Source organism: Poeciliopsis prolifica, unplaced genomic scaffold (genome assembly GCF_027474105.1).
Source record: "Poeciliopsis prolifica strain line A6 unplaced genomic scaffold, Auburn_PproV2 SCAFFOLD053, whole genome shotgun sequence".
Classification (NCBI taxonomy): Eukaryota; Metazoa; Chordata; class Actinopteri; order Cyprinodontiformes; family Poeciliidae; genus Poeciliopsis; species Poeciliopsis prolifica.
The window spans coordinates 3,598,283-3,613,727 of record NW_026562428.1 but is presented as its reverse complement, the minus strand read 5'-3'; the positions used below and the strand labels follow the sequence as shown (position 1 = coordinate 3,613,727).

Genomic DNA, 15,445 nt, shown 5'->3' with positions numbered 1-15,445 from the left:
GAGTCAGACTTGGTTAGACTATGATCAGCCCTGATCACCTTTAAACTACATTTAGACATCAGTTAACATCTTTTTGGGTCATCTGTCACTTTTTAACCACATTGTTTAAACAATAAACAATGTGGTTTATTTATTGTCTGCCGTTTCAAAAAAGGTTTTGCAAAATTGTTGCATCAATCTTGACAAAAGCAGCGCATGATGAAGGTCTTAAGTTTTTTCCTTTAAAGCTGTTGAAACATTCAGTAAATCAAATGTCAGAAAACTATTATTAATCTTCTCATCACACTTCCTGAGCTGGTGAGTTGTTTCTGTGATATGTGTGAGAAGTAATCGTCTTACACATTTCATGTCCTGGATACTTTTGTTATACGATTTAATAATAATAGTAATAATATAAAGAAAAAATATATCTATTTAAAAATATCAAATTTTAACATAAAAAATTGAAGATAGGTATTTATACTCTTAATGTACTGCATGCTGTAACCTTCAGTGTGACGTTTTTATTTCTCTTTACAGCTCATATTCACGATCCTAAACAAAGCAAAGCAAACATGACATTTAGATCTTAAGTTTTACTAACTAACCCCCTGCTGGGGCAGAAAACCAGACAGGAAGTGCCATGACAACATGCTGTGTGCTGCCAGCTCTGTTTTGATTCAAAAGGCAACAGTACATTAAAATACATTTCAGTAACGGTTGATATAAATGAGCTTTAATTTTAAGCAAACTTTTGACCTAACATGGCATTTAAGCTGTAATGTTGAGATGTGCAGAGGGAATTCTAGTTTGTGTTCTGTTGTTTCAAAGTGAAAAAAAAGTGTTACATCCTCTTGAACCACTTTGAGAGATGACAGTTTGTGGTTTGAGTTGCCCAAAAAAGTTCAGACACTTGAGACTTTCTGTTCAGAGCAGCAGCAGCAGATGTTGCATCGACAAGCAGGTCAGATGGACGCAGTGAGAATCAACCTTTTACTGCTTCTGCTGCGTTTTGTTTGCTTTTTGGATGCTGAAGGTAAAGCACAAAGTCTGATTTTCTTTCAATTGAGTCTTGAATTGTTTTTCACTAAATTTATAGTTTCTGTCAATCTTAGTTTAATTTGTTCTATCATTTAAAATTCCACTCTTACAGCAATCAGTTTCTAATTCATTGGTCTTAATTTCTTGCAGCGACTCTTGTAAAAACTGTCGGGAAAGAATCTGATTTCACTCCAATCTGCACCAATGAAACATCAAACGTCATCATGTTGATCATTTGTAAGATCAGAACAGAGGAACAATAGAGAGGAGTGCAGCCTGCGGTATAAGGATGGAGGTGACTTTGTTCATGAGTGTGACTCCAGATTCTCACTAAAAACCAGGAATCAAACTGTGTTTCTGCACCTGACCAGTTTAACAGCAGCTGATAGTGGGAACTACTCCTGTCAGTGTGCTAATCTTCATGTAACGCAGTTTCTCTATCTCAGAATCATAGTTAATGGTGAGTGGATCTATATAAATGTTATGTCAAACTCATATGAACCATATATTCTCTAACAATGTTTGTTTTATTTCCAATAGAATCAAATCCTGATAATAATCCAGCAGATGAAGTTTGGAGCCAGTCTGCAGCAGTAACTCTTTCTTCTGCTTTGACTGCTGCAGTTCTAATGATCATGGTTTCAGTTATTCTAGAGTTTATATACAGAAGATGTTCACAGCGATGAGACACTAATGCAGTATTCATAATTTCATCCTTTGCCTAAATATCAGCTTCACATCTAAAACTGCATATTTTAATTTTTACTCATGATCTACTCTATGATATTTTATCTAAGTTGTTATTTCTTTGGATACGTTTGGCTAAACTCTGCCTGGAAAAAAAAATATACTATCACACTAATCTGGAATTTTTTTGTAATATTTTCTGTTTTAGATCTGAAACATCTGGATCATCTGCTGCTGATATTGTGAGTAAATTCAAGTTTTTTCTTCTGAATTTTGCAACCTGTTTTAGAGATCACAAACTTGTAGCATTTAGATATTGCACTTGCAGACAATGGCCACAAGATGGCACTGTTTTACTGAGAGCTGCAGTATCCAAACTAAGTAACTAAAGCAGTGTTATTCATGCAAACATATATATATTTTAGTTAAAAATGTAAGAAAATGTTGCAGTGTTGCATTTAATGAACAGGTCTCACAGTTCTTTGAATTGTTCTTTGCTGTTTACTTTATTGTTTAGGGTGAAGACAACACAGGTGAACTGTACACGCGTCTCCAGTGGCCAACAACAGACATCTACCAAACTGTTTCATCAGCAAGAAAATAAATCAAACTCGGCTAACGACATCATGACCGACGACCTGGAACATCTGGAAAGGCACAGGAATTGTAATATTTCTGAAAACTTCTGGACCAATAATCTGAGATTAATAAAATCTGCTTTATTCCAGTAATTGAAATTTCAAGTGTATTTCAACTCACAATGATCAGTCTCTGATGGATGTTTGTTGCATTTTTCTGCCTGGTTGTGAACATGTTGGTGTGAAAGTGTTGCATTGAGAAACAGGGACCTGACCTACATCAATCTGTTCCAGGACGCTTTCTTCTCTTCCAGCTCACAGTCGAGCTTCAAAATATATAAAGACAACAAAATAAACATGACGTAGATTTTATCTCGTCTTATTTAGCCCCTACAGATACAGGAAAAGCGGCAGGAAGTCCTGCCGACCACAAGTTGCACGGTTGGGTTTGCATTTATCTGTGTCAATGTCTGATATAAGATGCTACATTACAGAAAAGTACCATTTCTTCTCGGTAATATAAATAAGAGTTGATTGTTTTGGTTTGAAGCAAACTTTTGACACAACAGAACAACTAAACAGATGCAAATATACCTGCAGTTTGTCTGCTCTGTTGTTTCAAAGAGCAGTGGTCAAAGTGGGCGCGTTTTCTTTTCGGAAAAAGTGTCTCAACCTCGTGAAGCACTTTGAAAGATGAAAATTTGTGGTTTGAGTCGCCCAAAACGTACAGACAGTTCAGACGGCCTCAGTTCAGAGCAGCAGCAGACGTTGCAGTCACAGGGAAGTTAAATGGATGCGATGAAAATCACCTTTTTACTGCTTCTGCCATGTTTCGTGTGGCTGTTGGACGGCAAAGGTAGCATTGAAGTCTTGTTTCAGTTTCTGGTCATTTTATTTACATCCATTTTTTTCTCAATTGACTTTTATAGCATTGAAACTATTTCTCATCAGTTGAACTTCACTGTTTGCAGCACCTCTTGTGAAATCGATCAGGAAAGGATCTGATTTCACTCCAATCTGCACCAACGAAACATCAAATATCATCATATTGATCATTTGTAAGATCAGAACAGAGAGGAACAATGGAGAGGAGTGCAGTCTACGGTATCAGGATGGAGGTGACTTTGTTCATGAGTGTGACTCCAGGTTCTCACTGAAACCCAGGAATCAAACTGTGTTTCTGCACCTGACCTGTTTAACAGCAGCTGATAGTGGGAACTACTCCTGTGAGTGTTCAAATCTTCATGGAACATATTTTCTTCATTTCAGCATCACAGTTAATGGTGAGACACTTTTCTATTGCTTATGTCAAATGTTTAGTAGCTATATATTCCCTAACGATGTTTGTTTTGCTTCCAAAAGATTCGAATCCTGACGATCATTCATCAGAGGAAGTTTTGAGTCAATCTGGAGTGATTCTTACTTCTGCTGCAGTTCTCCTACTTATCAAAGTTTCAGTCATTCTGGTATTTATTCACAGAAGACATTCACTAAGGTGAGAAACTAATTCAAAGGTTTATTTCAACTAAAATAGTTGATTTTCATGTCATTTCTCTCTTTCTTCTTCTTCAGCTCATTTATTCCATTATCTATTGTGAAAACTGAATTTTCTTTGAATGTTTGTCTCAATTCTACATTTTGATGATTTTACTTTGACACTAATCCTGATTTTTTTCCACCTGCTTTAGATCCAAAACATCTGGATCATCTTTACATGGATCAGCTGCCACTATAGTGAGTAAATATAATTTACTACTTTATAATTTGCACCAATTCTTTTGCCAAATGGCATAAAAAGGACTAGTAAACACAAGAACAGGCATTCTGTTTTATTCTCCAATTTCTATTCTACTTTGCAGATCATTTTAGAAATTACAAGCGTGTAGCAACCAGTCGGGCTGGAATGAAAAACATTTTTTTCCGTCTTCCATTTATCATTCCATCCATCCAGTTTTTGTTTTTGATCTGAGTCATATGTTCAATTGCCCAGGGTGACATTAGAAAGATCTGAGAGACAGAAAAACATCCTATCAATCTGTTTTATCATCAAGTGGTTTATTTTTGCTATTTTGCTTTCGTAACAGAGAGTTTGTTGTATCTGATTGCTGCTGAGAAATTTTTTTTCTTTTTTTAAATCAGTCTTTTCAAAATCAGATTTTTACGAGAATGTTTTCTGTCTCTTTAAACAACGAGGTAAAACCCAGATGATGAGATAAATTTGCAGATGGGAAGTTGACATTGTGGAGTTTGATAATAGATCCAAGTGGCAACAGACAAGGAGAAAATCAGAAGGCCCAAAACAGAGCCCTGTGGTACACAAGGCTCTGTTGATGTTTAAATAATAAGACCAGATATCATTATTGTGAAAATGTAAATAATTCTGATAATTCTAACAAACCCAAAATAAGACGTTTTACCTGACTTAATTTCAGACAGTGAGATAAAAAGCTGTGTTTCACACACAGTTGTGGTTTCGTCTGTATATAAAACATATTGAATAAAAAAAGAATATTGCAGTTTAAATCCTCAGAAATAAATCTGTTTGGTGTATTAACAGAACAAATCCTTGACCGGAGAAAATTTGAGATTAATTCTTGTTCAATAATTAGACTGTTTTAGCTTCAAGAACAGATCAATGAACTGAATTCATTTACATAAGAAAAGGATTCATGTACTTTAGGAAATAACCACAAGATGGCACTGTTGCACTAACACAGGACCATAGATGCAGGATAAACAATCACAATATGCATATTTACATTAATGTTAATTGTGCTGAAACTGTGAGAAGAAACTGTTGCAAATGTGAATTAAAGATAATAAATAAGTAAATAAATAAATAATTAAATAAATAAATACTCTGTTATTGTCAATTTCTGCCTTCCAGTAATTAGATTTACCAGTTCTAGGAATATTTTCACAAAGGAGCAACATAGATTAATGTCTGTATTGATTAAGAGTATTTTGCTTCAAAATAGTTTTTAATGTTTATTATTATTGTTGTTGTTGTTTAGGATGACGATAACTCTAATGAGCTGTACGTAAATCTCCAGGCCATCCAGAGACCTCTATCAAACCGTCTCCTCAAACTCTGCCAAGAAGAAAGTCACCCGCGGCCTGGAAAAACTGGGAAAGAGCAGGAATATTTATGAAAACTGAAAATCTGTCAGGATAGATACAGTTTGATTTACATTAGGCTGAATTTTCTTATGATTTACTGTTTTAATTTACCTCTTTGTGTGGACAGAATCAGGTTCATTCTCACGTTATTGACTATTAGGAACAGAAAGTGCCATTTCTGTCTTTACAAACCTGTTAAAACACTATTAGTGCATTTGCTGCATGGGACTTATGTACATATAAAATCTGCTTATTATTTGTGTATTAATATGTTATGTTTTTCATTTCTCTTGCTTGAAAACGTATGGGTTATATGACATCACTGATCTGCAGTGGTGTCCAAACGTTTTTGTCATGATGGCCAAAATCATCTGAGTGACAAAAACTCTCAGCCAAAAATACATTTTAAGAAAATGCATAAGAATTCCTTTAAGTTTGTCTTGCTTTCGTCTTTTATTGAAACATTAAGGCAGTCTATTTTGTTGTTTTTGTTGGACTAAAAAATGGGCCCATTTTACATCAACCTGCAGCAGGGAGGTGTCTTCTCTTTGCAACTCACATTCAAAACTGTAAAACTGTCAAGACCACAAAGCAAACATGACATTTAGATCTTCTATCATGCCACCAGCTTTGTTCTGGCGTAAGATGGTGGCTTTGCCAGAACAAAGGAAAACGTGTGAAAAACATGTTTTCTGTGTGCAGAAAACACGTTTACAATCGCTGAGAATAGTTGATTGTTTTGGTTTTAAGCAAACTTTTGACCTAACATGGTTTTTAAACTGTAGTGTTGAGATGTGCAGAGATAATTCTGGTTTGCGTTCTGTTGTTTCAAAGTGACACTGTTATGTAGACGCGTTTCCTTTTCAGAAAAAAGTCACATCCTCTTTGAGACATGAGAATTTGTGGTTTAAAAGTTTAGAGGACAGTTGAGACATCCTCTGTTCAGAGCAGCAGCAGCAGATGTTGCATCAATAAGCAGGCCAGATGGACGCAGTGAGAATCGACCTTTTACTGCTTCTGCTGCGTTTTGTTTGCTTTTTGGATGCTGAAGGTAAAGCACAAAGTCTAATTTTCTTTCAATTGAGTCTTGAATTGTTTTTCACTAAATTTTTAGTTTCTGTCAACCTTAGTTTCATTTGTTCTATCATTTAAAATTCCACTCTTACAGCAATCAGTTTCTCATTCTTTGGTCTTAACTTCTTGCAGTGACTCTTGTGAAAACAATCGGGAAAGAATCTGATTTCACTCCAATCTGCACCAACGAAACATCAAACGTCATCATATTGATCATTTGTAAGATCAGAACAGAGAGGAACAATAGAGAGGAGTGCAATCTACGGTATCAGGATGGAGGTGACTTTGTTCATGAGTGTGACTCCAGATTCTCACTAAAAACCAGGAATCAAACTGTGTTTCTGCACCTGACCAGTTTAACAGCAGCTGATAGTGGGAACTACTCCTGTCAGTGTTCAAATCTTCATGGGACGTATTTTCTTAATCTCAGCATCACAGTTAATGGTGAGTGGATCTATTTAAATGTTATGTCAAACTCATATGAACCATATATTCTCTAACAATGTTTGTTTTATTTCCAATAGAATCAAATCCTGATAATAATCCATCAGATGAAGTTTGGAGCCAGTCTGCAGCAGTGACTCTTCCTTCTGCTTTGACTGCTATGGTTCTACTAATGATCATAGTTTCTGTTATTCTAGTATTTATATACAGAAGACGTTCAAATCGGTGAGACACTAATGCAGTATTCATAATTTCTTCTTTTACTCAGAATCAAGTTCACAGCGTCAGCGCTCTTATTTTTTAAAGAAAAATTTTTTCTGTTTTCTGTAGTTAAGAATAATCTGGCCTAGTTGTCATAGCGCAGAAAGACCGAGCTCTATTTTCGTTTCCTGTCTTCTATAAGTCACTTTAATAATAGTCTGTTCATTACTTTTGCATTTCATAACAGAGGACAACCAGAATCATGCAGAGATGATCTAGAGGAGGTAATGTTCATCAAAATCTATGGATGCATTTGATGTTATTGACATGCAGATTTTAAGCAAGTCTTATTGTTCAACATGTTTTGTTCTGCAGGATTTGACTGAAATTGAGCCGTACAGCTCCTACACTCAGAAGGAAAACTCACTTTATTCAACAGCCACGTTGCACAGCTGTCAAATTAATTCTGACTATGCAAATATTTTCTCTTGAACAGACAAATTTGCCTTCACAGCCCATGGCTGCCGTTTAATTTGTGTTTACGGTTATTTCCTTGTAGTTTATTTATGTCCAATATGTCTTGCCAAACTCAGTAAATGTCTTTGTATTCATTAATGCTGTTGCCATATAAGCTCATTCATTTGTGTTTCGTTTCTTATGTTGTGTCATTTGTGCAGTTGGGTTTAATTCTCTCAGATCACTGTGATTTTTTTATTTATTTTCCCATCATTAAAAACTCTGGTCTTTTTGCCTCAGAAACTAGAACATTTTGTCCAATTTAATGTTGGATGAGGGCAAAAAATGTTTTTTTTTTTATTGTGTTCTTGAATATAGCTGATGCAAATATCTTGTTTTACTGTATTGAGTTTTATGAGTGAAGTACTGCCTAATGTCCGCCAGGTGGCTCTCTTGCACCTTCAACACTTTTTTTTTATTGCCGTGATCTCAACAAATGTATCCTTAATATTTATATAATGTTTATTTTTCGGTAGCCTCATGCTCCTTCAAAATAAAACACCGGAAATCGGAAATCTATTTCTATATCCGGAATAGGAATAAATTCCTATAACATATGATATGCTAGATGTATAGCAATAAAACATATTGTTTAGCAATATAATATATTGTATAGCAATATAACATACTGCTATACAATATAACATATTGCTAAACAATATCACATATTGATTAGCAATATATTATATTGCATATAGCAATGTAATATATTGCTATACAATATAACATGCTGTATAGCAATATAAAATATATAGCTAGAATAAATGTCTGTTATTTTCAGACATTTCAATCAGTCTGAAAATAACATACAATATAACATGTATGTTATATTGCTATACATCTAAGAGTGTTATTATTGTCACCACTTGCTTTATTTTCTGTCTCAATAAATTTCAACTTGTTTCTTTTGACTCAGTCGTTTCCTAACCGTTTCTGCAGACACTGAGTGGTTTTTCCTGTTTCTGATCAAAGTGTGGATTGGACTTACTGCATGGATGTGGTTTTGAGCTTGAGGTCTTCCTCATAATCGTTTGTTTATGATGATGATGATTCAGGATTTTCAGCTCGAGTTTCCACATGGATGGAAACAAAAGTGAAGACTCCAGTTCTGCATCGTTAAGAAGCTTTTTTATATTTGAAAGCAACTTTCTTGTGCAATTTGTGCAACTTTTGACCACAGAACCATCAGACAACCTATATACTTTTCATCTGCGTTCATATTTAGTATTAAGTTTTGATCGTTCCCAACCAGTTTATTCATTCATGTTAGTTCTGACTTTGTATTCTGTGTGCTGGTAACTAAAACTGATTCTCGTCGTTTTTGGTCATTGCAGCCAATCAGCCGCCTGTTTTTCATGCTGTAATCAGAACCAATAGAGGAAGCACAAATATGATCAGAACTGTTTACCTTTTCTTTTTTTTTGTAGGCCCTGGCTAATTGCAGACACCTTATCGACTTAATTACACATCATTCCTGGGATCAATTACCAAAGTAAGTAATTAATTTATTCGGTGTGTGTTTGCCCAGCTGTCAGTGGGGCTTTTGTCACTGGAGGTATGGTTTGCTGCATCATTAATCTGAGAGGCTTGGCAACTACAACCTGATCCACATTACAGCATCTCTGCATCGAATGGGGAAACCTGTCAAGCTTCCTGGTGTTTGTGAAGAAGTCACTTATCAATTGTGGGGATTTTTTGGTTCTAAATTGATTAAAAAACCTTCAGCAGATGGACTTTTGTCAAGTAATAGTTTGACAAAAGTCCTTGCCTTGCTGCATTTTACAATGAAGTTAAGTTTTATATCAAGACTCTGACAAAAAGTAACTATTAAAACAATTAAAATCTGTACTGCTTTGAATGTATAGTTGGGAACTGAAGCCCCTTAGCTTTTCCTTGAACAATATTTATCTGTATTAGTTTTTCTTGAGGCATAACAAATGTTTCACTCTGTCGTTATACAGTGTGTCTGCGAATGAAGTTAAAAAAAATCATCTTCCCCCATTCCTCCCCCCTCACACACAACAGTGCGAGGGGGGAGTGACATCACAAACTGTGATGTCACTCATCCTCTCTGTGACATCACTGGAGACTGTCTCTATATTCCAAGATTCCACAGAGAGATTCATTTGCGGTTTGACGAAGTTCAACAGAGAGAGCAGTTATGGCGGAGAATTTATTTTCTTTGACAGTGAGCGTTCTGGAAAAAAGGTGTGTGGATCTGGAGGATGAGAACCAATTCTTAAGAACAACAGTGGAGAGCATGAAGCAAAAAATGAATCAGCTGACAGGCAGGACTCATTGCGACCTTGGAGACTTGATGAGTGAAAACAGAATGTTGAAGGAGAGCAAGGACCAACAAGTCTGCAGAATCGAGGCTTTAAATAATGAATTGGAGGAAGCTAGAGGAACAATTCAATCATTAAAAAAACAATACAGCGACATGAGGAAGGAAAATGAAAGGTTGCAGTGGACGAACATTTCAATCGGTCGGAAGGCACAGGAGTCATACAGGGAGAAAACTAGAGCTTGCCACTGGTTCGAAAGCGAGAATGATGAATTGAATAAAGAGATAGTGACACTGAAAATAAAATTGGACAAGATAAAGAGAAAGGCAACCGAGGCCCAGACCCCCGAGACAAAGGAGGACATCCCACAGAAGAAGGAAGACGACATCACGCCAACAGTGTTTCAGAGAGTTGGGCGTGCTTTTGTTCAAATGTACCAGGAGGGGACCCTAAGATATTGGGTCCCATCGTGGATTTTTTAAAATTTCTCCAATTTTGCAATCTGGACAAAAACACGCCCAACTCTCTGAAGCACTGTTGGGTCTCTTGGGTTGAAGGATGGAAGAGTTTTGGAGAGGAGGCTCCGTCTGATAGTGGATCCTCGGATTGTGGAAGAGCAGTGTGGTTTTCGTCCTGGTCGTGGAACAATGGCAGTTAGTCGGACTCGTTCCCTGTGAGAGTTGGACTCCACCAGGGCTGCCCTCAGTGATTCTGTTCATCACTTCATGGACAGAATTTCTAGGGGCAGTCAAGGTGTTGAGGAGATCCGTTCTGGTGGACTTAGGATCGCATCTCTGCTTTTTGTGGATGATGTGGTCCTATTGGCTCCATCGGGACGTGATCAGCAGCTCTCGCTGGAGCGGTTCGCAGCCGAGTGTGAAGCGGCCAGGATGAGAATCTGTGCCTCCACGTCCAAGGTCCTGGTCCCTCACAAGGGTCCCAGGGAAGACCCAGGACATGCTGGAGGGACCATGTCTCTCAGCTGGCCTGGGAACGACTTTGGGTTCCACCACAGGAGCTGCAAGAAGAGGCTGGGGACAGGAAAGACTGGGCCTCCTTTCTGAAGCTGCTTCCCCCGAGATCCGACCCTGGATTAGCAGCAGACAATGGACGGAAGGACAGACGGGTGGAAGGATGGACGGACAGACGGGTGGACGGGCGGATGGACGGATCTTTTTCACGTGGGTGTATCCTTTTTCAGTTTGCTTTTGGTTTTACATTTTCTACAGCACATATATCAAAGTCGAGTCCTGCAGTCAGACTACAGTGACTTATAAAAATCACTTTGTGTTTCTATTTTATTTTGTAATTAAATTTGTCTTCCTCTCTGCAGCTTGGGGAGCGTCCATGTGGCAGAAACATGGACAGTGGAGGGAGATGTGCATTTTGAGTTCTGCTCCAAACGTCCGATTATTAGAAGCCATTTTGGGCTTTTTCTTTTTTTTTAATTAGCTTACTGATGTTATGAGTTGCTGTTTTAGGTGTTAAAATACTATTTTTGTTTTCCAGACAATAGAAACACAAAACGACGCACAAATTACTAAAGTTTTTTTTGTTACTGTTTTAACTTGATGTTGTTTTATGGTTACTACAGTAACCATTAAACAATCTCTCCTTCAGTTTAAATTTATAACTGGAAACACAGTGATGATGTAATCATTATAAAATAATCATTATAAAATAATCATTATAAAATAACCATTATAAAATAATCATTATAAAATAATCATTATAAAATAATCATTATAAAATAATCATTATAAAATAATCATTATAAAATAATCATTATAAAATAATCATTAGAAAATAATCATTAGAAAATAATCATTAGAAAATAATCATTAGAAAATAATCATTAGAAAATAATCATTAGAAAATAATCATTAGAAAATAATCATTATAAAATAATCATTATAAAATAATCATTATAAAATAATCATTATAAAATAATCATTATAAAATAATCATTAGAAAATAATAATTATAAAATAATCATTAGAAAATAATCATTATAAAATAATCATTATAAATAATCATTATAAAATAATCAATATAAAATAATCATTATAAAATAATCATTATAAAATAATCATTATAAAATAATCATTAGAAAATAATCATTATAAAATAATCATTAGAAAATAATCATTATAAAATAATCATTAGAAAATAATCATTATAAAATAATCATTAGAAAATAATCATTATAAAATAATCATTATAAAATAATCATTAGAAAATAATCATTATAAAATAATCATTAGAAAATAATCATTAGAAAATAATCATTACAAAATAATCATTAGAAAATAATCATTAGAAAATAATCATTAGAAAATAATCATTATAAAATAATCATTAGAAAATAATCATTATAAAATAATCATTATAAAATAATCATTATAAAATAATCATTAGAAAATAATCATTAGAAAATAATCATTAGAAAATAATCATATTGATCTTTGACAAAACTATTAACTTTTGTCAAAGATCAATATGATTTTCACTGCGTTGTTGTTGTTAGAAGCTGCTGAAAACAACAACAATACAACAATAGTTACAGTAAATAAACAGTAAATAGTTATTAACTATTTAACAGTAAATAGCTATTTACTGTTAAATAATTATTTACTGTAACTATTTAAATATAAATAAATAACTATTTAACAGTAAATAGTTATTTACTATTTATTTGCTGTTAAATAGTTAATAACCACTTAGTTATTAACTATTTAATAACTAAATAACTATTTAGTTATTAAATAGTTAACAGTAAATAGTTATTTACTATTTATTTGCTGTTAAATAGGTAATAACTATTTAGTTATTATCTATTTAACAGTAAATAGTTATTTACTGTGACTACTTAACAGTAAATAACTTAAATAGTTATTAACTATTTATTGTTAAATAGTTAACTATTTACTGTTAAATAAGTATTTAACTGTTAAATATTTAATAACTATTTAACAGTAAATAAATAGTAAACTATTGTTAAATAGTTACAGTAAATAGTTATTTACTGTAACTATTTAACAGTAAATAACTATTTAACAGTAAATAGTTACTGTTAATGTCAGTTACTTTCCTCATAAAGTGTTCAGTAATCTAAATGACTATTTCAAGGAGTAATCAGTAATAAAAGTTACTTTTTTAGATAGTCTGGCTGTAATGAGAATATAATCTGAGACGGCTCTAACAAGCTTCTCAGAAACACAAAGACAAGAACATCAACATCATAGAGCAGCACAATAATGTAGTTTCAGTTTATAATGCACTTTAATTTATGCATTTATCTTGATATTAAGAAACATATTTAGTTTTTCAAAACAATTAAATTTTTGCTGTTTGCCTGTTGAATTTGTTTTCCTTTGAGGTTACTGACAGATCCATAAGAAAATATTGCTTTATTCATTTCATTATCCAATAATATACACTGTTTGGCCTCGGCTTGCAGCAAATTTGGTTTTTTGGCCCTCAGTGTATTTGACTTTGACATCCCGGCTCTACAGTTTTAAACTACAACCCCTCATTTTTTTTTCACATTAAATAATTCAGCTGTGCGGTTTGGGACCGCCTCCATGAGCCGCTCTTAACCACCAAATTTACTCATTCATGCACACTGAAGGCTGCATGTTTGCTGCACTTAAATAATTGCGTGCTATTAAGTTAGAGAAGAAAAAACTCCATTTAGGATCAAATGCAAAGAAAAACTCATTAATTCTTTTTTTGCACAATTTTTAATTTAAAAAAATTATTAAAGAAAATTCTGCCCTAAATAATTCTGATAAACTGTTATTTGTATAAAGAGCCACTTGATATGAGAATTTTTTATGTTCTTAGATAAATTGTGTGTTTTATACTCATTTTATACTCTGGTAAACCTTTAACCCACATTGTGTAGCTGGTCATGCTCTGAGCTCGTGGTTGTCAGTCATGGAGCTTGTGGATAACGGGGGTCAAGCGCTGATAGGTGAGAGGTCATGCTCTGAGTTTGTGGCGATTTTACCACGGAGTGCAGCAGCGCTCTGATTGGGTAACCCGTCTGGCAGAGGGAAATTGGCCTTTCCTTTCTCTCCTGCGAGGTTTTTTGTTGATGAGTATAAAGGTGGAGAAGCCCCTCCGTTTGGCAGAGGCTGCTCTGGGTTTCATACGGACGTCCAGCCACGTGTTTGCTGCTCTGCCCAGACTGATGGCTCTCCGGTCTTTGTGTCACTATAAGAATCTAAGCATCACGTGTTGTTTGTTGTGTGAATGAGTTTGCTGTAATTTGTGGCGGAATAAAAGGACACATTTATTCTAGCAGAACAGCAGGTTGTCATTATGCATCACCGATCACCGAAATATACTTTATTACTAATAAATATCACATGGAATAAAATATATTTATGCAATTTGCACTTTTCGGTTTTCTGCTTGAACACAAATGAATCAAAAAGTCTTGAAGGTCATTCAGTCTTTTGATTCAGGTGAATGGACCATCTAAACCTTGCAGGACTCTTTCAATGCAAATTCAATTTGCATTTAGAGAACCCTTCACATCCCGAAACAGGAAGCTTTAATTGAATTAATTTGATTGCGTTAAAAGAAACGGGACAATACAATCTTTCATAAGTCTAAATATTTTTGTTTTTTAATTCTACTTTCATTTCTGCAGCCTTTGACAAGCCCATTTTCTTTGTTTATGTTTTGGCAGTCTGGTGTTCCCCGGACTCTAACTTCGACATTCCTGTTTACTTGCAGAGGAAGTAAGAGGTCAAGAACATCTGACCTGAAACCCTCTCCTCTTTATTTATCAGCTGTGTAACTTCCTTTTTTTCTCTCCATCTATGCACGCAATTCGTGCAGCCGACTGTGTTCACATTTTCTGTCTGTCATGTTATTTTTTCTTGTCTGTTACAGCGACTGTTGCTCAGGACTTGTGCAGACTTGCAGTACTTGGGGTCAGAAGAACAGGTTGCTCAGCACAATTCAAGGAACTTCCTGGCCGAAAGAAAACCCCAAAGAAACATCAGCTATCATGACTGAGGCTGCAGGTTCAGCAGGATACTTGCTAATGAGGATTCAGTGACTTGCAAAAAAAAAATCCCTAAATGCATATCACTTTCACTACTGAGAGCGTCCACCTTTCCTTTAATAACAACCGACTGTTTGGTTAAGAGCTTCAATTTCTGCTGAAAAGCATCTTTTTTTAATGTAAGACGAAAACACTGAGATAAACTGCTGCTGCTCCAAACATAGAGTTGCACACTTGTTTTTTATTTGCACAAATGATGGTTATTTTTCCTAATCAGTCACGATGTCATGGTTTTATGTGTGTGAACTGTGGTTGTTTTGTTTATGAAGGTATTCCCCGGTAAAAGTTCAAACCTCCGAGACTGGGAAGCAGGATTTGAAAACAACAACATGCCTGGATCTTCTGAGGATCTTCAGGGGAACCACCACAGGTAATTTCTTTTGTTTTTTTCTCTGAAACGTCCTGAGTGAAAACTAGTTACCTGAAATGATGATAATCTG

The 15,445-nt window shown here is 35.0% G+C and overlaps 2 protein-coding genes across 8 annotated transcripts; both read left to right on the top strand.

The window, feature by feature from the left end:
* Positions 1–163: 163 nt before the first annotated feature.
* On the top strand, positions 164–8,240 carry LOC129378735 (uncharacterized). 7 transcript variants are annotated; one of them, XR_008608091.1, is made up of 11 exons: positions 164–1,015; positions 1,171–1,480; positions 1,916–1,949; positions 2,225–3,141; positions 3,257–3,568; positions 3,648–3,780; positions 3,974–4,019; positions 5,300–6,923; positions 7,004–7,148; positions 7,372–7,408; positions 7,500–8,240. XR_008608091.1 is itself a non-coding variant. In XM_055059192.1 (11 exons), the coding sequence occupies exons 3-8, from the start codon at positions 1,789–1,791 to the stop codon at positions 5,435–5,437; spliced, it is 939 nt and encodes a 312-aa protein (XP_054915167.1). In that variant the 5' UTR covers positions 166–1,015; positions 1,171–1,480; positions 1,561–1,788; the 3' UTR covers positions 5,438–6,923; positions 7,004–7,148; positions 7,372–7,408; positions 7,500–8,240. The 7 variants fall into 7 exon arrangements, 4 of the variants coding, with proteins under 4 accessions (XP_054915167.1, XP_054915169.1, XP_054915168.1 ...); XR_008608090.1 differs by having other exon boundaries at positions 165–1,015; positions 1,171–1,949; positions 3,257–3,403; positions 3,488–3,568; XM_055059192.1 differs by having other exon boundaries at positions 166–1,015; positions 1,561–1,949; positions 2,225–2,373.
* A 1,840-nt stretch (positions 8,241–10,080) lies between these two features.
* Positions 10,081–15,071, top strand: LOC129378663 (uncharacterized). The gene is made up of 4 exons (XM_055059054.1): positions 10,081–10,342; positions 10,861–11,112; positions 13,833–13,901; positions 14,625–15,071. The coding sequence occupies exons 1-4, from the start codon at positions 10,081–10,083 to the stop codon at positions 14,678–14,680; spliced, it is 639 nt and encodes a 212-aa protein (XP_054915029.1). The 3' UTR covers positions 14,681–15,071.
* Positions 15,072–15,445: the final 374 nt, after the last annotated feature.